The following is a 22,436-nucleotide window of genomic DNA, read 5'->3' as shown; positions in this document are numbered from 1 at the left end:
AGTCGGGAACTTGCACAAAAATTGGGAGGGAAAGCTAGCCCGTGGCAACGATACCTATATGCTTCTGGAAGGCCCAGGCCATTGGCTCCTCTGCAGGGCTCAGTTTTGACCAGGTGGGTCACAGAATGGAGTCATCTGGTTCTTGTAGACACTTAGGAACGCTCCACTGCACGGGTGGCAGCCCGGGACACAGTGAGGGTGAGGGAAGGTGTGAAAGGCAGAGGCGTCGGGAGGTCACACGCAGGCCAGCAGCGCCCCTGGTGAAATCTGGGTGGGCTTCTCTCCAGCCCCTGGAGCCGCAGCCGGGAGGCCCCGTCTGGAAGTAGAACAGGTCGGGGAGGTGTGGGGGCGAGCTCCCTGGCAGCCCTGGGCTGGGGTCATTCGTCCCATGTTTCAGGTGAATCAGAGGGTCTTCTAGGTGGTGGCACTGCCACTCCTTCCTCCAGTGTGTCACCTTCTGTCACCTGCCTCTCCGCTGGGGGGTGTGGTTCCTGGCTCACTGCGTCCCCGTGGGGACGTGAGGGGAGGGCGGAGGGGGGATGGCCGCCCTCCGATCACCCCGCAGCTGTCCTGTAAAACGACCTCCCTGAACCTCTGCCTCCAGAGCAGGCAGTTGTCCCCGGCGCTCAGCAGGAGCGGGACGCGGCCCGCCGCCAGGTGGCCCTCACGCAGGCTTCCTTGTGTGGGAAGGGACGCCTCCCTCCCGGGCACCGTCCAGCAGTGGTTTCCGATGAAGACGGGCCGTGCACACTTCCGACCGGTCCCCTCCGAGCAGCACTCAGGCCAGCACGCTTTCGGGCTGAAACCGCTCCCTGCCCGTGGGGGTCGGTGGGTTTGTGCAAGTGACGGCCTCCGAGTCTGGGTGGGTGGTGTGGGGTTCCAGAGAGGGGCACCCTCGCGCACCTGAGAATCAGCCCGACGGGGACGAGCCTCCACCCCCCGGTCCAGGCCTCTGTCCTGTGGTTCGTTTTGATCACTTTGCCCCTCCTGTGAGCAAACCCAGTGCTCATTGGCAAAAGAATGTGCCCGGCTCCTGCCTGGCCGTCTAGAGAATGCAGGCTCGGGTTAGGCAGCCTGCTGGGCACACAGACGGCTGGGGGTGGGGGTAGTTTGTGACTAGGAGGGTAACGAAGCTGGCTGCGGCCGTGGGGTTCACCAGAACACTCTCTGGGCTTGAAAATGAACATAATAATTAAAAAAAAAAAACCACCACAAGCAACAAGCCCTGTCCTCCCCCCGCAGCCCTGCTGTGTCCCCGAGCCGTGGGCACACGGTCCCAGCGGAGCCGGCGGGTGCGGACGCCGGGGCCTCGCTCACGTGGACGCTCTCTCTCTCTCTCTGCACAGGTCGCACGGGGCAGGCGGTCGCTGTTCGAGCCAAGGCCTTCGGATTCAGCGTCCTGTTCTATGACCCCTACTTGCAGGACGGGGTAGAGCGGTCCCTGGGCGTACAGAGGGTCTACACCCTACAGGACTTACTGTATCAGAGCGACTGTGTCTCCTTGCACTGTAATCTCAACGAACATAACCACCACCTCATCAATGACTTCACTATAAAGCAGGTAACAGAACTTAGAGGTCCCCCCCACCCATGCCAGCCCTGGAAACTTCCGTCAGAACCAAAGTGGGGGGACAGGAAACGGTCCGTGGACACACTGGTGAAAAGGAAGATGGTGCCCAAGATGTGAGTGAGAAGCCCGGTGAGGTCTGTCAACGAGATGGGCCGGGTCGAGCGGGGACAGGAGCTACCCAGCAGGGACCTGCCTTAATCAGGCTTGGCCTCTGAGAAGCGACAGGCAGGGGACAGGTCACAGCTCCAACCCTTCGGCCCCTCCAGTTGTCACTGTCTTCCTCCCAACTGCTGCACACACTTAAGCAGCCAGACAGACAAAACGTCCAGTCTGTGGCTGGCTTCTGGAAACGGCAGCTCCGTGGGGGCCTCTAATGGCTCTTCCTTCCTCCCCCAGATGAGGCAAGGGGCCTTCCTGGTGAACGCGGCCCGCGGCGGGCTGGTGGATGAGAAAGCCTTAGCACAAGCCCTCAAGGAAGGCAGGATACGAGGGGCGGCCCTCGACGTGCATGAGTCGGAGCCTTTCAGGTGAGCCGGGCGGGCCGCTGGCACGCCCGCTTCCCGACCCCCAGCCTGGCACCGGGAACTCCCAGGGCCCGCTCCGACACCTCGGTGCCCCCTGCCCCCACCGTGAACCCGGGCGCTTTCCCAGAGAAGTGGCTCCTGGGCAGGAAACGAGAGACCGTCTCCAGCCTGGGCTCTGAGGGCCGTGCTGTACTTGGCAGTGCGCGTGGGAGGGCAGGGGGCCCGTGGGCGGAGGCAGAAGGCGTCTGGAAGGAAGGCGAACGGGGTGCCGGTCTGCGGAGGACCAGGCTCATCTGTCCCCTGGGCTCTTGCTTCTGCTTAGAGACTGGTGGGCCAGCCCTGCGCAGATCCTTCTCCTCAGTTCTGAGTCCCTTCGCTCCTGGCGCTCATTATAAAAGTATCGGAACGCCCTTCAACGCCTTCCGGAAACATACTACTGAACAGAGCTCCCTTTTGACAAATAGGACAGGGGTCGATAGTCAAGTTTTCTCATTCACTGTTTGTGTACATTTATCCAGCTTTGCTCAGGGTCCCTTGAAAGATGCACCGAATCTCATTTGTACGCCCCACACAGCTTGGTATAGTGAGCAAGCCTCGCTAGAGATGCGGGAGGCGGCCGCCACCGAGATCCGCCGGGCCATCACAGGTGAGCCCCCCGCGCTCCCGCTGCGCCGGCGCCACGCCGTGTACCGGTAACTCGCTCGGGAGGGGTGACGCAGGCTGGCTACGGGCAGGGAGAGTTTAGAGATCAAGCAGATTCCATTTTGAATGAGTTGTATGCAGTTTATGAAAACCCTGAACTAAGTTTCGGACAAAACCGATCCCCTTTCTAGTCGGCCAGTGATGAGCCTGCGAACTGCATTGTGGGGCGGAGGCGCGGGCTCCCCTGTGCCCCAGCTGAGGCCTGGGTGGGGATCTCGGCACGCAGGCCCTGGAATATAGCACGTTTTCTGAAAACCGAAGGGTCAGCCCTCTGTTAGAGCGCAAGAGACCTGACAGACCACCATCAGTTCGAGCACTGCTCGTGGGTCGTCCCAGTAGCAGCTACCGAGTAGAGTGTTTAACTCCTTGCTTAAAAAGCACGTAGGCTTCATCTTAACTGTCGTGTTCCAGGTCGCATCCCCGAAAGCTTGAGAAACTGTGTGAACAAGGAATTCTTTGTCACAACAGCTCCCTGGTCAGTAATAGATCAGCAAGCCATTCATCCGGAGCTCAACGGCGCCACATACAGGTGAGGAGCGGGATGGCACCGGCCGAGGCTGGAGCACCGCTCCGGAAGATGGGGGGGCGTGAGTGGCGTCAGGCCCGGAGTGCTCCTGGCGTGGTGTCTGCAGTCCTCAGTTCTCCCGATGTCCAGTTTCTGTGCAGCAAACACAGCTCTCGGTACAGCCTGGAGTCGGGGTTCCTACTCATAAAGAGAGCAGGAACAGGCGTGTGTTCCCTGCTGCTTTCCAAGCCCTTTCAAAGCCCAGAGGGCTTCTAGGTGGAGAGGCACAGGAATGGTTTCCAAGTGAAAGGGCATGTGGTTGGTGACTTTCCTAATTTGAATCTCCTGGCCCAGGGCCTGGTGCGTTCGACTGGGGAGAGTGCCCAGAACACACAGGGCCTCGTGAAGAGAAGGCGTGGCCCAGGGCACATGTGACAGAGGCAGTGCAGGGGTGCCTGCACCAGGGACACCTGAGAAGGGAGCCCACCCTGCCCTGTGCTGGGCTCACAGCAAGACCACTGTCACTGCTTCTGGAAGGAGCTGCAGCCTTGAACTCCAGAAGGGAGTTTTTTTTTGTCTTCCTTCCTGTACCCCACGGTTGCCCCATCCCTGGCCAGATGGTTGTCCCCAGGGACCTGTCCCATGCGCTGTGGGACACGCGGGAGACGCCCTGACCTCCCCTAGCACCTCGAGTCTCTGCCCAGAAATGGCTCTGGCTGTTGCCTCCCACCCACTCTTGACCACCGGGGCCAGGAACACACAAGTACAGCCAGGGGAGGTGACACTTTTCCTCACGGGCCTCCCGATCGGCACCTGATGCCACTTCCCACTCTGCACTGTTCTTTAGCGGCCACAGCGCAATGGTTCCTTCTGACAGACCAAGACCGTGTGGCCCCGAGTCCTGGGTTTCTGAGCGGTGACAGCTGTGACAGGCCGCAGGAAGGGAGGGGGGAGTCTTGGAATTCTAAAGCACCTGCCTGTTAAGTACGTTTCATCCTAGAAATGTTTAAATACGCCGACTCACGTTTACCTAAGAACCATGTTTTGTAGACGGCTTAATGCCACATGTCCTGGCACACAGTGACTTGTGTGCTACAACGTCAGACGAGCCCTTTGCCAGCTCGCCCCCCGCTGCTGTGTCCTGTCCCTCGACTCCGGCCACCAGAGTGCAGAGCTAGCTCGCCTAGGAGGCCATGCTTCCTATCAGAGAGGACTTTGTCCTGCCTGTTGGGAGATCATTAAAAGCATCAATACATCTTCTTTGGCACAAAACATCTCCCAAATGCCGGATGGGCTAGTCCTGTTGTATGAAAGGAAGCTTACAAAACTTGTGGTTTAGTTTTGATGTAGCTAAACAGACTTCACATCCACGTTTTAGAGTTTTCACATAGAGGTCTCCTTGCGTGGGGGTTAAAGGTGACAAACTAACTCCTAAACAAACACCCCGAAGCACAGAGTCCAGAGCTTGGCAACTCACTGGCCCTTTCTGTGTGTGCTCCTCAGATACCCGCCGGGCATCGTGGGCGTGGCGACCGGAGGACTTCCCACGGCCATGGAAGGGATCATCTCCGGCGGCATCCCCGTGACTCACAACCTCCCCACCGTGGCGCACCCTTCCCAAGCTCCCTCTCCCAACCAGCCTACAAAACACGGGGACAACAGAGAGCACCCCAACGAGCAATAGCAGAGAATGACGAACGGTCATCCTTCAGATAAACCTGGGACCAAGAGACAGTGACAAATAGGTGAACTGAGGAAAAGGAATCTGTCTTTTTAACCGACTCCGGACACACGCATCGCTGCCGTTGCAGTGTTAGAAGCGAGCCCGGCGCCGTCGTCTGGTACAGAAGCGCCGAGAGACTAGGATGTGATTCATTAACGACCAACTTCTGTTATTGTGTGTTCCGTTCTTCATCTGTGCATCAAATCACAAAGAATAAATAGATCTTTTTCCTTTATCAGCCCCTTGGGCACAGCAGGTCCTGAGCACCTTGCTCTAGAATGTTGCGTCTGAAGTCCCAAACGTCAAAATAAAACATGCTAAGAGGAAATCCCCCTCCTCTGACTCTGATCCCTTCGGTCCGTGGGGGCTGGTTACCTTTTCCGCTAGTAGGAAGATCCGATGCCTACAAGACGGGGAGGAGACTGTTTGCCTGTGTGGCCGACCGCACGCGTGGGACCGAGGACCGCACGGCCTCCTGTACAGAAGCCTCTCCTGTCTGAACTGCACACTGAGCGGGCCAGTTGGTTGTGAAGTCAGTACTACCCTCTGATGCAAAAAAAACAACAAAAAAAAAAAAACAAAAAAAAAAGGAAAAAGAAAAAAAAAGAAAAAAGTATTAAGTTTCACAAGCTGTTTGTACTCAAATATATTTTCTCAGTTTCAGATCCTCAGCTATTTTATTGAGTGGAAAGTCTTGAGCTAAAAGAGTTCAAGAAAAATACTGTTGCATTTCCTTATGTCTCAGGAAACACTTTTTATGGTAACTTGTCAGATTGTCTATGAACAAACCCACTTTTTTAGACATTGATAAAGTCTTCTTTTCTTCACGTGCTATTTTATACAAGAACACTTCAGGTGTGTTATTAGATGTGACTGATTTTAACAAATCCTATTAGATTTGTATCAACTAGTTACATGTTATATTCATAGTCTTTTGTGAATCATCGCCTTTTTGTTTAAAAGATGGCCTATTTTGAGCCTTTGTATAGGTACATTCCTGTTTTTGTGACAAAAAAAACCTTTAAAACTGTCCCAAACAGAAAAATAATGGCTATCAGAACTGTTTTGTTTTCGTGTGAGTCACCGTTCCTGTATTTGTTTATTGTAAAAGTGGACATATAGCGTTCAGTGCAGTTTTCAATAAAAAGTAATAAAAATTTGTTAAGTTCTGAAATGCAAGTGCATCTCACCCATGTAAAAGTTCTCTAATTGAGATGTTTGAAGGGCAAGTACATGTCCAAGTCCTGTTACTTGAGGCAGGGTTCAAAGATGAACGGCTTCCTTTCTACCTATTCCATAACCAGACTCGAAAATGCCGATGATCACCTGTCAAAAGTGAACACCTCACATTAGTAAGCCCGTCGCTAACAGATCATGCCATCCTTTAGATGAAACAGTGGGTTGGAACTAAATCGACTGAAGAAACAAAATTGGTCAAGTTAGAGTTTTGATTTTAATTTACCCAAAAGCAAAATTACCTGGCTCAAGCAGTAATGCAGGAAGGGAAGTGGATCTCAAAATTCTTTGAAATGATATTTACAAACAAATGTTGCAAAATAATTAACAGCAAGGTGATTTAAAGGATTTTCCTTTTTAAATAGCATCAAACCCCTTTGTACGAGTGGCATCTGCAAGTAGTAGGCAGTCAGCGAGTCCAATTCCAAGTACCAAACTCCCTTTCTCTCCCTGTTAAGGATGTCTTAGAGGCATCCACCTCCCTCGCTCCTGTGAGGGAGGTGGTCCCGTCCCAGCCCTCCCAGGAAATTCCCGTTACAGCAGCCTCCTATGGGCAGACGTGGAGCACGTGGCTACTGACCCACTCCTCCAGGAAACCAGGCGGGAGCTAAGCATGCCAGGAGTTGGCAACAAGGGTGTGACACATGCCCAGAAGCAAACACAGCAGCGCTCCATTAACGCAGATGGAATCTGGGACATGGAGAGCCCAGAGTCAAAAACCACAAAAAGGCAGGTTTCAGGTCTGTGGTTCACCTAGGTTTTGTTTAATTAGAACAGAAAACTCCACACTGTATTCTCCCTTAAAAAAAAAAACAAACCAAAGTCAAGTCCATACAGTTCTGGTATTCCTGTCCAGAGTCCACCAAGACAGTGACCTTTGAGAAAGGACCACACACTCTCCTTGGGACGACAGCTCTGGCTGCTTAATCGTTCAAGAGCTGAACACAGCACTGACCAACATTTTGGCCCTTTCCAGCCCCTGGGTGAGGAAACCTAGTTAAAGCCCCACCCCCACCCCTGTCCGGAGCCTAGGAAATGCCATCCTCTACCTTTCCCACGGGGAAGAACGCTGTACCTGTTAAACTAGGCGTGGTCAGGATCACGGTTCAGAAGTAAATAAATAAAGAGGCCCCTCGGGGGAACCACTCAGCAGACCACCACACACAGGCGAACACTGAGCCAAGGATTCCTGGACAGCACTGACTGCTGTGTAGACCATAGTGACTTGATGGTTCTCTGCCCAGCACGTCTCTTTGGCTTCTTCAATTGGGAGGGCAACCTGCTTACCAGCAACTAGAACAGGAACCTGTGCCCCACAAAGAATTACTCCTATGTGTGGAGAAAAGTTTCTAGAGCTGCTCTGCTAAGCAGTCAGACAGCCTTCTAAAAAATTACTGACCAAAATGGAAGTAAACCCAAGTCAACCTGCAGGAAAACCTAGCCGCCTGCAACAGTAGCGATTACCATTACTACATCAACACTCACTCGTCCGGAATCAAACTGCCAGTTTCCTGCAAGTTTCAGCAGACAGCAAGAGTAATCCCTTCACCCGGGAAGGACCTTTCAGTGTGGGCTGTTCTCCGAGGAGAAAGAACTAAGAGATGGTAGTCTCCTGGGTGTTCTTCTATTTTTAGTATTCCAGCATCAAATCAGAGGCTGTGCACATTCCAAACGCCATCTAAACAGAACTGAGAAGAAAACGAGTACTGAAAGGTTTTTCACAGCCTTTTCATCAAAAGGGAAGGAAGCGTGTGCATATGCGGCAGGGGTGGGGGGCTTCTTTCCAAATTCCTCAACACATCAATAGTCTACAAAGTGCTTGTCAGGACACGAAGTCTTTGTGCTCCTGAGATAGGGCTGAAAGTTTTACCCAGTACTGAACATATACCTGAAGTGGTCAAATAATACTTTTTATAAAAAAGATTTCTATCTAAGATTATAGTTTTAACTTTTAAATAAGAATGGCCACAATTAACCAACATGCAAAAATCCTCAGACTGCTCTGAGAAATTCGTTACACAATGCATTTACCACCTGACTGCATTTTTTAAATCTTTATTCTACACTTAACGGATTCCCAAGGAGCCCGAGCAGAGGCCTGCCTCTCTAACACAGTTTGCTGAAAGCAGAGCTGACACCGCCTCCGAAGAGCCTCTGCGTGGCGATCTGGGAGCAGAACATTGACAACTGAACCAATGAGCAAGTGTCCCATGATTCATTTAGCCCGACCGGGCCTGGCCCGCACCCGGGGCGCCTCCCCCAGGCCGGGCGGCCGGGCCCTGAGGCCACTGCCGTGCAGGCTCCCGAAGAAGAAGAACCCGCGTTTTCAGGGCAGTCTTCCAAATGAATAAATACCTAAATACTGAAAGGGGGCACATCAGAAGCTTTTTAAAAAGGCTAAAGAACAGAAACCCAAACCCTTTCCAAAACAAGGGAATGACGTCTGTATGGAGTTCCCTCAAATCTTTTCTTTCCTTGCAGTTTGTTCCTTAAAGATTTGATTTCATTTTATTGGGCAAAACAGGAACTAAATTATTAATAAAATAAAAGCTTGTTTTTATTTTTATGTGTGGCTGTGGATAATTTGTACAAAAAGTTTCCCAATCTCTGATGAGCTCTAGTGAGACTCAACGTAAAGCGGATCTTTTAAGGTGGAAGTAGAAAGCCAGGTTCTACTCAAAAAAGATCTCGAAGGAACTAAGTCATCTGCCATGAGCCCTGGGAGGTGCCCGTGCTGTGAAAACGTCTCAATGATACGAAGATGCTGGTACAACTTGTCCTATTACACAACTTCTTACACAACCACATGCGTTACATTTATAGACAGATTTACAACTTGAAAGGAAAAAAGTTCTGTCTTAATAAAATTAGGGGTTTTTCTTTTTTTTTCTTTTTTCTTTTCTTTTTTTCTTTACAAACTGCAGTCCAAAGTCCTCCGTCTCCTCACACAGCAGATGCGTCCTCGCCGCCCTCGCTGCCGGGTGTGATGAGAAAACCCTTCGGGGCAGGTCCCCACCAGATCCGGTTCCGGCCGGGCCGGAGCGCACCGTGCGGGCTCTGCGGGCGCAGGCCCGGTCCCTGGTCCTCCGCTCGGGGGGCCCCTCACTCGTCCTCGTCCTCGTCATCTTCCTCCCCGTCAGACAGGGACGTGCACGGGCGGATCTGCCGGTAGCGGTCAAGCCACTTCTCCACCATGTGCGTGACCAGCGGGTGGCTCCGCCGCCGGGAGCTCTTCTGCAGGGCCACCAGCACGCCGCCCTCGGTCACACAGCAGTCCAGCCACTCTCGGAGCAGCTTCTCCTGCTGCTCCTCATTCCCTAGCTTTTGGGGGGGGGGGGGGGGGGGAGGAAAGAGAGGGTCACAGATCAGAGACCTGCTAGGAGACATCTGATGGAAACACACACATGTAGCCGCCACAGTCACTCATGGAAAGTCCAAGCAACAAACTTTTCACGTGGTTTCAGCCTCTCATCCATTTAATGATTAAAACCCGGTTTCTTACAGTTAAACAGAAAAACCTCAGTGTGGGGAAGGGTAGCGCCTGGGTGGCACAGTCGGTTGGGCTTCCAACCTGGGCTCAGGGCACAATCTCACAGTTCCTGAGTTCCAGCCCCACGTCGGGTTCTGGGCTGACAGCTCAGAGCCTGGAGCCTGCTTCAGAGTCTGTCTCCCTGTCTGCCTCTCCCCTGCTTGCATGTTCTCTCTCCCTCTCTCTAAAATAAACAAACAACAACAAAAAAAATCAATAAAAAAATTCTCAGAAAAAGACCTCGAGGGGAAGAACAATCTAGTAATATTTTTGTTTGATAGAACGGGAAAAACCAAATGTTAACCTAATAAACTGATCATGGTAAAGAAAAGGCTAGAAAAACGAAGTCTCAGCTTCAAACATATGACAAGTTTATTCAGTAAAGTATTTACAGAATGAAGTTATAAAAATTGTGGTCTATTTGTTCTTAATGTGATTATAAAAGTTTTATAATAATGACTAGTACATTAAGTAAAAGACTGATAAGTTTGTAAGAATGTGCATTTTCTGGGGGCATCCATTCTCCACATCCTCACCGTCACCCCTGCCTGGGTCTCCCCCTCTCTCTCTCCCCTGCAGCTGCAAGGCCCCGGGGCCTGGGGCTCCTGCTCCCGTCACTGCCCAGGCTTCTCGCCTCAGCACTGGGCAGGCTGGCTGCCGGCTTCCCAGCTTATTACAAAGCCAAAGCCAAGGCTTTGAAAAGGCTGTGGATGAGCGAGCCCCTCGCCACCCCCTGGTCCTTCACCCCCTCCCGCAACGCCCCCACCCCGGGCCTTGAGGCGCCCCCTCTACCTACCACCCTCGTCCTCCCTACCCTGCAAGGCTCCACTTCCGGGGGTCTCGGGGCAGGGGCACCTCCTCCTCAGATGCCTTTGGTTACCACCCCATTTAAATCACAAGGCCCATGTCCCCCCTTGTTCCCTCCCCCCCCAGTGCTCCTTAATATGGGCAGGGAGGGGGGGGGAGGACATTTGTCTTCAGTCCCCGCTGTATTTCCACACAACAGCCTACCCCACAGCTCAAAAAAGGGGAGCTCCGAAGCCTGGCTGGCCTGCATCTCCACAGAGTGACACTAACTACGACCAGACCCGCGGCTTCCGCAGGCAGCGCAGGGACACCCCGCCGGAGAGGCCTGGGCAGGCGTCCAGGCCGGGGGCCGTGCAGATGCTACTGGAAGGGGCTAAGGGGAGCGCCGGCCTCTCACCTCCTGAGCAGACAGAAAGTGCACGTGCAGTAACTTCCTCTCGCTGTCCACCAGAGGCAGGAAGGTGACCGTGATGTCGTCGTCCGTGTTCAGGTTAGCACCAGCACCTCGGTTGCCATAGCCATCGTTTTCCATGGCAACCAAAGCAGAGAAGTGGCCCCTTGTATAGCCCAGAGCGATCGGACTTTTCCAACAAAAACTCTGTTCCCACAACAAAGGCAAATAAACACCTGGGAGGAAGAAGCCCGAAGTACGGGATGGTCAGGACTGGGCCACGAAGTGCATCCGAAGCAAGGAGACTTCTAAAAACTCCCGAGCAAGAGCTTACCTTGAAACCGAGTATATCCTAAAGTTTCTCCCCGGAAACTCTTATAATATTTTACTCCATAAACTATAATTGGTCGTCTAAGAATATGTGCAAGTACAAAAATGTGCGTCTGCTCCAAGCTTGCTCCAGGCTGTGCAGAGAAAAATAAAGAAAGTGATTTCTCTGTAAGACAGTCACCGCCCCCCGGGAAACGACGTGCAGAGAGCACAACGCTGCTCCCCACCTGTACACTTGCTTTTTTTTTCAAGTAATACTATCAAGCCGAGTGAGCATAACATTCTGCAAATCCTCCCAATGAGGTCACAAGCGTATACAGGCATCTCTCACTATCCAGACTCGAGAGAAGAGCCCTGCGGACCTGGGTAAATTCTGATCTCAGGGACAAGAGATCCAGGGAGCGAGGGGCACCTGACTCACGTGGCCGCCTGCCGAGGAAGGTCCCTGTGAGAGCCGCACCCACACCCGGTCCTCCCCAAGAAAAAACAGGAGCCGCCATTTCACGCGCACTTAAATAGCAGCATCGCCTAATTCAAGAAGACTACACAGGTCCGCCGCCCCTCTGACGAACGTGACATCGCGTCACAGATGTGAAACAGCGCTGTGACAGAAGGCACTTCGTTCACAGCATTCAACTACGGTGCAGCGCTTTCTGCAAAGAGAAGGATGGCTCCGTGTGCCTGTCTCTGGGCGCTGCACTTAGTACACCGAACGCGCTTCGTGGGGCGAAACCGGCATGAAAGCCAGAGCCTGGCAGGAGCCCCTGTGCACAACTCAGTCAGAAGCAGTGCCCCCTGCTGGCCACGGCGCCCCGCCCTGTGGGCCCGCCGCCAGCCGGTGAGCTCAGACCCAGGACCAGCAGGCGGATAAAACGGGCACAAAGCCGCCTTCCTAAGACGATACAGGCGAAGAGCAGTCTGAGGAGGCACGTGAGCCCTTGCTAAGTCCTCACGGCACAACTTCCATTCTGACTCTTTCTAATCACGTAACGCAGGAAACACACGGTAGTGTCCCTGTCCCGCAGGAGGCCTTGCCCGTGGTCCCCCAGCTGACAGACGGCAGTCACGACTGGAAGCCACGGCACCCGCCGCCTGCCACACCGCCTCCCACGTGGGCCCTGCGTCCAGGGGCGCGAGCGCACGGCCACCTCTCCTCAGGGAGCACCGCGCCCCGCAGCGCGCTCACCTGGCTGGCGAGAGAGAGTATGAACGCCCAGTCCTCCTGCCACTGCTCTTCTCTCAAGGAGAAATGCAAACCAAAGCTCTGAGAATACCACGATTCCCAATCTTTCCAACGTGTGTAAAACCTGAAACAGCAAGACAGGAAGAAGTTAGTGCTCCCATCATGTGATGTAGTCTTTAAGCAACTCACGTAAAGAGATGAACTTTATTAATTTTCTCAGGTTTGCAACGCACTTTCCCATTAAAAATGCCTACGTCCTGCCAGCAGACATCACTCAACATCCTCACACACAATTCGATTCGCCACCCACCAAGTTCTCACCAGAACTTTCAACTCTAGTGATGAGATCAATTCATTCAAATGTCTACTATTGATTTACAAGTTCAAAAAAAAAAAATAATGACATTCAAAACCATCTGAGATTTTGGGTAGGATCTAAGACACCGCCATTTTACATTAATTCACGACTCGGTCGCCGTGTAAACAATGGACTGGCGCCCGTGTGTTCACCAGTATATTAACGTTGCTCCCAACGCAAGGGATGCTATTCAATTCACTGAAGGCTCACAGAGGTGAGGAAAGAAGCTAGCAGAGGCTGATTCGCGAGGTTTAAGGACAGAGGCTCCAGACATCAGAGTGCAAAGTGAATCGGCAAGTGACACGGAAGCTGTGGCAAGTTCTCCAGAGAATCTAGCTGACGTGGTAAGTGAAGGTGGCTGCGCTGAACACGTCTTCAGTGCCGATGACACGGAGTTCTACTGGAAGGAGATGCCATCTCGGACTGGTACAGCTAGAGCGGAGTCAGGGCCTGGCCCCCAAAGACAAGCTGACTCTCTTGTTAAGGGGCTAAGGCAGCTCGTGACTTTAAGTCAAAGCCAGTGCTCACATTGCAAAAATCCTAGGGCCCTTGGAAACTGTGCTAACTATACTCTTGCTCTATAACAAGAACAATAAAGCCTGGATGACAGCACATCCATTTACACTACACTTTGCTAAGTACCTTAAGCCCACTGTTGACACCTACCCCTCCTAAAACTCCTTTCAAAATATGACTGCTCACCGACAATGCACCTGGTCACCCAAGAGCTCTGACAGATGCAACCAGATACTATTTCCAGGCCTGACCACACCACACCCACCACACCTCTGGATCAAGGAGTAATGTCGACTTTCCAGTCATTATCTGAGGTAATAAGGCTACTGCTGCCATAGACACATTCCTCAGATGGATCTGGGCAAAGGAAACTGACAAGCTTCTGGAAAGGATTCACCATTCTGGATGCAATTAAGAACATTCTGGATTCATGGAAAGAGGTCAAAATATCAACATTAACAGGAGTTTAGAAGTTGATTCCAACCCTCATAGACGACTTCTGAGGGGTTCGAGACCTGAGGGGAGGAAGTAGGTGAGGATGTGGTGGAAAGAGCGGAGAACTCCAAGTGGGGCCCGAAAACAGGACAGAGCTGCTGCCACCTCGTGATCTAATCTGAACAGAGGAGGCCTTCCTTCTTTCTCATGGCTGAGCAACGAAAGGGCTTTCTGCAGGGGAACCTCCCCCTGGTGACGATGCCGTGAAGACGGCTGAAAGGACAGCAGAGCACTGGGAACACGACCCACGCCTGGCGGACACAGCGGCGGCAGGGCCCTGAGAGGGCGGACTCCAGGTGTGAAAGATGCTCTGCTGCGGGCACAACGCGGTCAAGCGGCATCGCGCGCTACGGAGAGTCCGTGGACACAGCAGCCTTCACTGTCGTCGTATTTTAAGGAACGGCCGCAGCCACCCTGGCCTTCAGCAACCACCGCTCCACTCAGTCAGTAGCCCATCAACATCAAAGCAAGACCCTTCACCAGCAAGACGACTGTGACCGCTGAAAGCTCGGGTGATGGTCAGGGCTGCTGCTTTTACTTGGGGCCTGGGGGTCCTACTGCTATAGCACACTGACCATGGACTATAGGATGCTGAGAACATGCACTTTTATATGCATGAAGAAACCAAAATATTCCTCTGGCTCACTTTATTAAGACACTGGCTTTCCTGCAGCGCTCTGGAACTGAACCCACGTACCTCCGAGGTCCGCCCGCACGCACACACACCAAATCAGGCCACCATCGAGGTCTGCCCAGCAAGGGAGCTTTCAAATTTTTTTTGTCAGGTGACCTCAAATCTGTCCCCTACTGCATTATGCTTCGATTTATAATTTATCTCTCAAGGAAGTTATTCAACTGCTCTCCATTTCAAATTCTATCGAGTGCTTTCATTCAGTAATGTTTACTGGATAGTTACTATGCGTCAGGATATTGGAGGCACTAGATCTTATACAATGAAACACAACAAAATCTCTGTTCTCGTGGAATTTACATTCTAATGGGCTTCATGTAAACCCTAAATACTGACAACAAAATTTACAACTAGTAAGTGCTCAAAAATTAAATAAGAGATACTAGGGTAATAAAATCATTTGGAGTAAGACCATTACCATTACTCTGTAAGCATTCAAGGAGGTGTAAGAGGAAACAAGCATCTTTTAATTAATTTAGCTTCTTTTGGCCTCTATTTTCTCATTTATGATAATGGAGATAATATATATACAGAACCAAGAAAATACCTTAAGTCAAGTAAGTACAAAACCAAACTATGAGTCACAAACACCATTATCATTTCCACTGATTAATACCCCAATGGGTAAATTTACCGTTAAAAAATGTATGTATACACACACACACACACACACACACACACACACACACACACAGACTCCCCTGCTATCTGAAAGTTCACTTTGTGCCCCTGCACTTTCACAAAAGACCCACATTAGCACCGGGGTTTGCTAGCCAGAAAGAAATGAAGAGGACTTTCAGTTCTGCAAAATGGTAACTGCATCACTGCTTTACACCACCTCAAAAGCTTACGGAAGGTTTCACAAGCATGCTCTACTTTGGGATAGCAGAGAAAATCTGTATACATCAAGGGCATTTTTGAGATAACTGGAAGACGTGATATGGACTGTACATTGGATTCCAGGGTCATGGTTGGTTTTTTAAGTTTATTTATTTTGAGAGAAAGAGTGCACACACGTGCGAGCAGAGGAGGGGCAGAGAGAAAGGAGAGAGCGAGTCCCAAGCAGGCTCCAGGCCACCCTACTCCAGATTCAGTCTCAAGACCTGTGAGCTCATGACCTGAAATGAAATCAAGACGCCTGACTGACCCCGCAGGCGCCCTTCACTGCTCCTTTCCCTAAACGTGGTCGTGAAGACGCGGGGGTAAGAGCGCGTCCTTGGTCTTCAAAGATGCGTGCTGGAATGCCAGCTGGTAAAAAGCATCATGAGGACTCCAACTCATGGCAAAGGTATGTGCAGAGATGTGGCTAACCATCTGCAAGTGGGCAATCCACTGGGGTCTGTTGCACTATTTTTTACCTGTTTTGTGGATTTCAAAAATGTGCAAAATAAAATGTGGTCTGAAGACTGTGTCCCTAAGGCAAAAATCTCGTAATACAATGCCAACATAATCTTTCAATATTAAACAAAAATATGAAATCATTGGGGTGCGTGGGTGGCTCCGTCAGTTAAGCGTCCGGCTTTGGCTCAGGTCATGATCTCACAGTTTGTGGGTTCGAGTCCCACGTCGGGCTCTGTGCTGACAGCTAGCTCGGAGCCTGGAGCCTGCTTCAGATTCTGTGTCTTCCTCTCTCTCTGACCCTCCCCTGCTCATGCTCTGTCTCTCTTTGTCTCTCAAAAATAAATAAAAAACATAAACAAAATTAAAAATGAAATCATAACACTTAAAAACATGGGCAAAGACCTTATGAATATTTAAGGCTATGACAGCAGTTTCAAATGCTTCTATGTTAAAGCTCAGCAAAATGGGGTAAAAGCCATCAGAGTGTTCCAAGTGTCTCAATGCATAAAGTCAGATTTCTCCTGCCGGGCTTCCACAGAAAACACAGCCAGCGAAGCCCATCCCAACACGGTGAGGATACGGAGCACCCCGGTTTGAACCAGGGGGGAGGCCAGCGGCCAGCTTACCAGTGTGAACAGTCATGCAGGCTGTCATGCAGGGCTTTCCGAAGCACCGAGTCCTTGTCATAAATGCCCCAGGTAGCCTGCAGCACTGAATCAAGTAAGCAGTCTCCTGCGGTCCGATTCCAAAGCGCATACAGTCGACTGTCCAGACGAGTAGCCAACTCCAAAGACCAGTTTATAATTGGAGATTCTTCTTCTAACTCTATATAAGGAATTTAAATAACAGGTTCATTTTCTTTTTGTTTTGTTTTTTTTTAATTTTTTTATTTTCTCTAATTTTGAAGCGGGGGAGAGCATGAGTCGGGGAGGGGACAGAGAGAGGGAGACACAGAATCTGAAGCAGGCTCCAGGCTGAGCTGTGACAGCACAGAGCCCAGCATGGGCTTGAACCCATGACCCACAAGATCATAAATAACTGAGCCACCCAAGCACCCCAAAGTAACATGTTCATTTTCATGACTATGCAATTAAGGACTAGTCACTGGAGGAAAGAACCAATTCTGTAGATGTTAATAAGCTTATGTATAATTTACCATTTAACATGTAAATAAGTTTGATCAATTGAAATATAAGCCTTTTGAGTCATGGAAACATCTTGTGGCTCTACAATAATTTTCTCAACTTTTCAATTCTTTACAATATATTTTCTAAAAAATGTTTAATTTAGAAATATTCTAGAACTGGAAGTAGAAAACCAATGCTTACACATTATTATACCTTTATTTATTCCTTCTATTACAGTTAAGAACCCATGAATAAGCATTCATAATTTTTTTCCAGTTTTACCAAGATATAATTGTAAGAAAGAACATTTTTTAATGTTTATTTTCAGAGAGAAAGGGCATGAGCAGGGGACTGGCTGTGGGGCGGGGAGAGAATTCCAAGCAGGCTCCATTTGCACTGTCACAGCGCAGAACCCAGTCAGGGGCTTGAACCCACCAACCATGAGATTGTGACCTGAGCCGAAATCAAGAGTCAGGGGCCCAACCAAACTGAGCCACTCAGGCACCCGGACAGAATGAACATTTGTAACATCACAATGTGACATTGCTCTTAAGGACTTTACAGTTTCAATTAAAGTAAAAATAAAACTAATCAACCATACACTGAAAACAAAGAGCTTATGGAAATGAAACTAAAGCACACCCAGTAATTCCACGCTTACCTTTCTGAACATCTCTATCAAGCACCTCATCAAATACTTTTTCTTGGACTGTTGGAGGCAAGTCTTCAATATCTACAAATCAAACAACAGACTTAAAAGTTTTTCTCAGATCTCATAACTTAATAAATCTGATATCAGCATCTAACAGTAACTTCCTCTAAAATAGCCCTTGCCAGTGAAAGCGGTCAGGCAGGTGTTGTGTGTGCGTGTGTGTGTGTGTGTGTGTGTGTGTGTGTACACGTGTAAAGTAAAATATTTCCTTTCTGTACTTCATTATCAAAACTGCCATCTAAAAACAATAAAAGGCTAATATTCGGACCAATAATTGCATACAACTATTCTCAAAAAGCCTCTAAGACTGGTAAGGAGGTGTAGAAAGGGAGCCCTGTGCACAGTCAGTGGGGGTGTAAACGGGTGTAGAGCCACCACTTAAAACAGGTTCCTCAAGAAGTGAGAAGTATCATCCGATCCGGCAATCCACATCGGGGGGCGTGTGCGCGCACGTACACAGGAAATACACCTGTATAAATGAAAACAGGGTACTGAAGGGGGAACGCACCCCCATGTCTGTTGCAGCCTTACTCTCAACAGCCAAGATACAGAAACAACCTACGTGTCCACCAACGGATGAAGGAATAGAGAACACCACGGATGGACGCTGAGGACATCAGGCTAAGTGGAATGAGCCAGACGGAGAAAGACAAACCAAACACTGCATGGTCCCACGTCCATGTAGACTCTTTGGGGGGGAAAAAAGTCAAACTCCTAGAAACAGGGTAGAAAAGAGGTTGCCAGCGGCTGGGGCAAGTGAGAAAATTAAAGATTGGTAAAAGGGTACGAAAAGGTCCAAGCTACAAAATGAATAAGGCTCAAGACCTAAGGAAACACCATGGTAACTGTTTAACGCTGCGTTGTGTGCCTACAATCTGCCAGGAGAACAGAACTTACATGTTCTCATCAAAAACAGATAAACGTGAGATGGCGTGTTAATTAACTAGATGGTGGGGGGATCCTTTCCCAATGTGTGCACGGACGACATCAAAATGGACACTTTAAATATTTGACAAATATGTGACAATTATCCCTCAGTAAAAATGAAATAAAAGAAAAAAAGGAGTAGGGCTCTCTGATGTCCAAGTTAACGAAACAATAACAACGACACACAAATGCTGATCTGCCCTGGTCTCTCAACCTCTGCTCGGGCCTATTGCTTCCAGACTTCAGAATCTTCTCATAAAAGGGAATGACACATTAATTTCTGGCACACGGATCCCTGGTTTTGTTGTCCTCCTCAAATTCTCTTTGTTCAGTTTACTAATGGAGCAGTCAACAGTAAAAAAAAGAATTACCCTGGAAAATGGCTTTACAAAAAATTTTTAAGCTATTTTCAAGTCAGAGTAAAATTCAAAACATCACCAGAGTGACCTTAAATATATAGAGTGCACTTCAAATGAAATCTGATTTTAAAAGTCTTAGTGATTAGTGATAACCTCCTAGCACTCGTAAATGCTCCTGTGTTTATGTCTATGGAACAACTCAAGACACTTAGCATCAAGACGGAAGCTTTATTTTAGACGCTTTCGGTGTTTGGTGCTCTACTCAATGCCAAATGACAAAATGATCTCAGAAGACACTTCCAATTGTCATGGATGGAAAAATGAGAAGCTGCTTCACAAACAGAGGAAATTAATGAGTGAAGAAGACAATAATGACACTTAGAAAAGAATGTCAGTATCTTGGATCCAAATAATGACTCCACTCATTAAAAGCCCATGTTCTACTCCTATCTCCTAATACCAATAACCATTACTATGTGATTTTTAAAACAGACAGGCATGAGAAAGAAAAAAAAAGTATACATCCTAAAAGGAAATGGAAGAGAAAAATAAATGGGTAAAACGGACTTTCTGAAGCGTCTAAGGCCCCAGAGAAGCCAGTCATTATCAGCTGCTACTTCCTGCCAGATCTGAAGCGTAAGTTTTACGAGGAGCCCTAGGACTGGTGGCTCCTGGACTGAGCAGGGCGGTCACTTAAAGTCATCTAAAATGCACATATAGTAGCCAAGTTATTTGCTTTCTAACAGAAACCATTTCACTCACACATTTAAAAAATTATAATAAAGTGAAAATTTCTTTTCACATTGAAATTTGGAGTTACCTGCTGGCAACGTAAATGTTACAAGGTCAGTTAGAAAATAGCAAGCAAAGTCCCCCTTTCTCTGGTGAAGAGAGGCAGCGATCTCTCGCCGGATCTGCTCTGTCAGCTCAGGACACACCATTGCAGGAATACACTTTGCTGCTTGTTGCGACACCTTAAATACAAAAGAAACTTTCCTCTGCATCTCATTTAACATTAACCAAAGCAGAAAACAACAGTATTTAAAAGAAATTACCAAACCTTCCCAGTGACTCAGGGTGTTGTTTTGTTAATTTTACAATAGATTAGGTACTATTTTCTCACCAGTGGAAGTGTGTTTCAGTAAATTCCCAGGAGGAAATTCACTTCTTAGGAACTTCTCCCAAGGAAATATATACAGATTTATATAAATATTTATGTAAAACAGTGTTGTTCACAAAGGTTCATCCTAGGAGAGGGAGGAAGGACAGAAAACCACCCCGAGTAAAACTAGGCATCAGGCCCCCAATAAAAGCATTCTTAAAAAACAGGAAATTCCAGCTCATGGAGACAGAGGAAAACACAAACACTCTTCTCCCGCTGGGTTAAGTAAGAATACTTCAAGCACCTTGACTGTGGAATAAGGAAAGCATGGCATTTTTGAAGGGTTAGTTCCCACTGAGCTCAAATCCTTCCCCATTTGCTGTAATTCTGAATATTTAAAAAAGCATTTGTATTCTCTAAGTGTGGAAGAGACAGCAAACATTCAAAGTCTAGGCCGACAGGAATGACACATGAGCCCTGCTGTAGTTAGTGAGCACTCGACAGGCGACTTCTAAACAAGGAGATGGCTAGAACCTTCCTTTTCTGTTTAATGATGGACAGTGACAAAAGATGCAGAGATATATTTTACATTTAAGCTGCATGCCTTCTGTGGAGCTGAAAAGGTCTGCACACAAAGAATTTTGAAATCCAAGGTGAGGATCTGCTAGAGAGGGAGGGCGCCAGACACCAGCCACTGACCTCTGACCTGGACAACCTGCCCAAATGCAGGTTTCCAGTTACACGTGGGGCTCGGAGCAGATCTGTCGAGAGCCACTCAAAGCTTTACCCATAATGTCATCTACATATATGGGGATGATGAACTGTAATTTTTATTAAGTGAACAGTGTCTCAAAAACCCTGCGTATCCAACACAAGCACCAGATCTTTTTATTGGTCAGGATTACCAGTTACAATGAAATTCTTACTACCTCTTGACTCCACAAACCCAGTCATCATGTGACACTCCAATTACGGAAAATGAAGCATCAATATATTTTCGGAATATAACAATTTCTCAAGTCACAGTTTAAATGGACCCCAAAATAAATTCACAAATAGCTTATTCCAATCTGCTACCCTCTGCCCCTTCCAAAACTTGGGATCCTGTGTTTCTTCAAACACGACGTGAACCATAACGAGAACTTCGAACACTGTCAGGGGACCTTCGAGCGCAGGAGAGGTCACGCGTCCTCCTCCACTGCCCGCCCTTCAGCCCCGGACCCTGAAGCCTACCCTTCATCTTCTAGCCGCTTCAACCTTTTCTCTCTAGGCGAGTAATTCTTAACTTAGGGCACGTGAACTTGTTGGGGAGGGCCTGTGAACTTGAACGAGAATTTTCATTAAATTTAAATCCTTCATTTTCACGAATCGCTTGCCTAGACTTAAAGTGCATTCCCTTATATAGCAAAAACCTAATATTCTGAAAACCTACTTCAATATAACTGATTTCCTTTGTGATCTTTCTTATTTTATGCATTTAAAACCAGACTTTGAAAAGGAGTCCACAGATTCCACCAGACTACGAAAGGAGTCTGACCGCCCCCCCCACACGTATCCCCAAAATACCCTGTTCTCATCCTCAAAGTACTCGGCTCTGTCCTCTCTCTGCAGACACATCCCTAGGTCCAACCTCCCTACTCGCCCCTTCAACGACGTCCTCTGGAGTGGCTACCCCACTGAGACTAAATTCCACGACCCATTTTGTTCTTTCCCTGGAAATCCAACCCCCTTCCACCTTTCCCACAGTGCACCAGGGTTGGTCTCTGTGTCCCAAAGAATATGGCAAAAAGGATGGTACGCGCCACCCGCCCCCCCACATTAGGTTGTATCTAAAGACACTGCAGCTTCCACTGGGATCACAGGCGCGTTCTCTCTCTCGGGTCACTAGCTCTGGATGAACCCTGTCCTAGGAGAGGCCCATGTGACAAGGATTAGAAGCCTTCTACCAGCAGCCACGTGAGCGTGCTCAGAACCAGACCCTCTAGCCCTGTCAAGCCTTTCAACAACAGCAATTCTGAACATCTGACTGTAAGCCTGTGAGAACTTGAGCCACTCCTGGACACCTCACCCCCAGGAACTGCGTGAGAAAACGGCGGTTTGTGGACTAAAACTGCTAAGTTGAGGTGACCTGTTAGGCAGAAAATAATAAATACCATAAGGTTCTCCCTCTTGCCCCTTCCCCTCCCTGTTTGTCCTAGACTACTCATAGGAGGCCACTGACTCAGGACAACCCCTGCAACTTTCTCAGTCCTCTCCCAGCCTGAGGGGAGCCCAGGAACCCCCTCCGGACTGGAGCCTTGGCTCACAG

The 22,436-nt window shown here is 49.2% G+C and overlaps 2 protein-coding genes across 4 annotated transcripts in view; one reads left to right on the top strand and one right to left on the bottom strand.

Moving 5' to 3' along the window:
• CTBP2 (C-terminal binding protein 2) overlaps positions 1-6,198 on the top strand; it is a 130,245-nt gene extending 124,047 nt beyond the window's left edge. For all 3 annotated transcript variants that reach the window (XM_029932763.1, XM_029932764.1, XM_029932762.1), the window contains 5 exons: positions 1,347-1,561; positions 1,967-2,097; positions 2,613-2,740; positions 3,208-3,325; positions 4,805-6,198. In XM_029932763.1, coding sequence (XP_029788623.1) covers positions 1,347-1,561; positions 1,967-2,097; positions 2,613-2,740; positions 3,208-3,325; positions 4,805-4,985 — 773 coding nt within the window. In that variant the 3' untranslated portion in view covers positions 4,986-6,198. The remainder of the gene's footprint in view (positions 1-1,346; positions 1,562-1,966; positions 2,098-2,612; positions 2,741-3,207; positions 3,326-4,804) is intronic.
• A 260-nt stretch (positions 6,199-6,458) lies between these two features.
• ZRANB1 (zinc finger RANBP2-type containing 1) overlaps positions 6,459-22,436 on the bottom strand; it is a 35,612-nt gene continuing 19,634 nt past the window's right edge. Inside the window, exons 3-9 of the mRNA XM_029932765.1 lie at positions 19,847-20,000; positions 17,690-17,761; positions 16,528-16,726; positions 12,504-12,624; positions 11,322-11,451; positions 10,994-11,223; positions 6,459-9,581 (exon numbers count right to left, since the gene is read on the bottom strand). Of these exons, the coding sequence (XP_029788625.1) occupies positions 9,363-9,581; positions 10,994-11,223; positions 11,322-11,451; positions 12,504-12,624; positions 16,528-16,726; positions 17,690-17,761; positions 19,847-20,000 (1,125 nt within the window). The 3' untranslated portion in view covers positions 6,459-9,362. The remainder of the gene's footprint in view (positions 9,582-10,993; positions 11,224-11,321; positions 11,452-12,503; positions 12,625-16,527; positions 16,727-17,689; positions 17,762-19,846; positions 20,001-22,436) is intronic.

Source organism: Suricata suricatta, chromosome 2 (assembly GCF_006229205.1).
Source record: "Suricata suricatta isolate VVHF042 chromosome 2, meerkat_22Aug2017_6uvM2_HiC, whole genome shotgun sequence".
In the NCBI taxonomy this organism is placed as follows: Eukaryota; Metazoa; Chordata; class Mammalia; order Carnivora; family Herpestidae; genus Suricata; species Suricata suricatta.
This window is presented reverse-complemented; position numbering and strand designations above follow the sequence as displayed.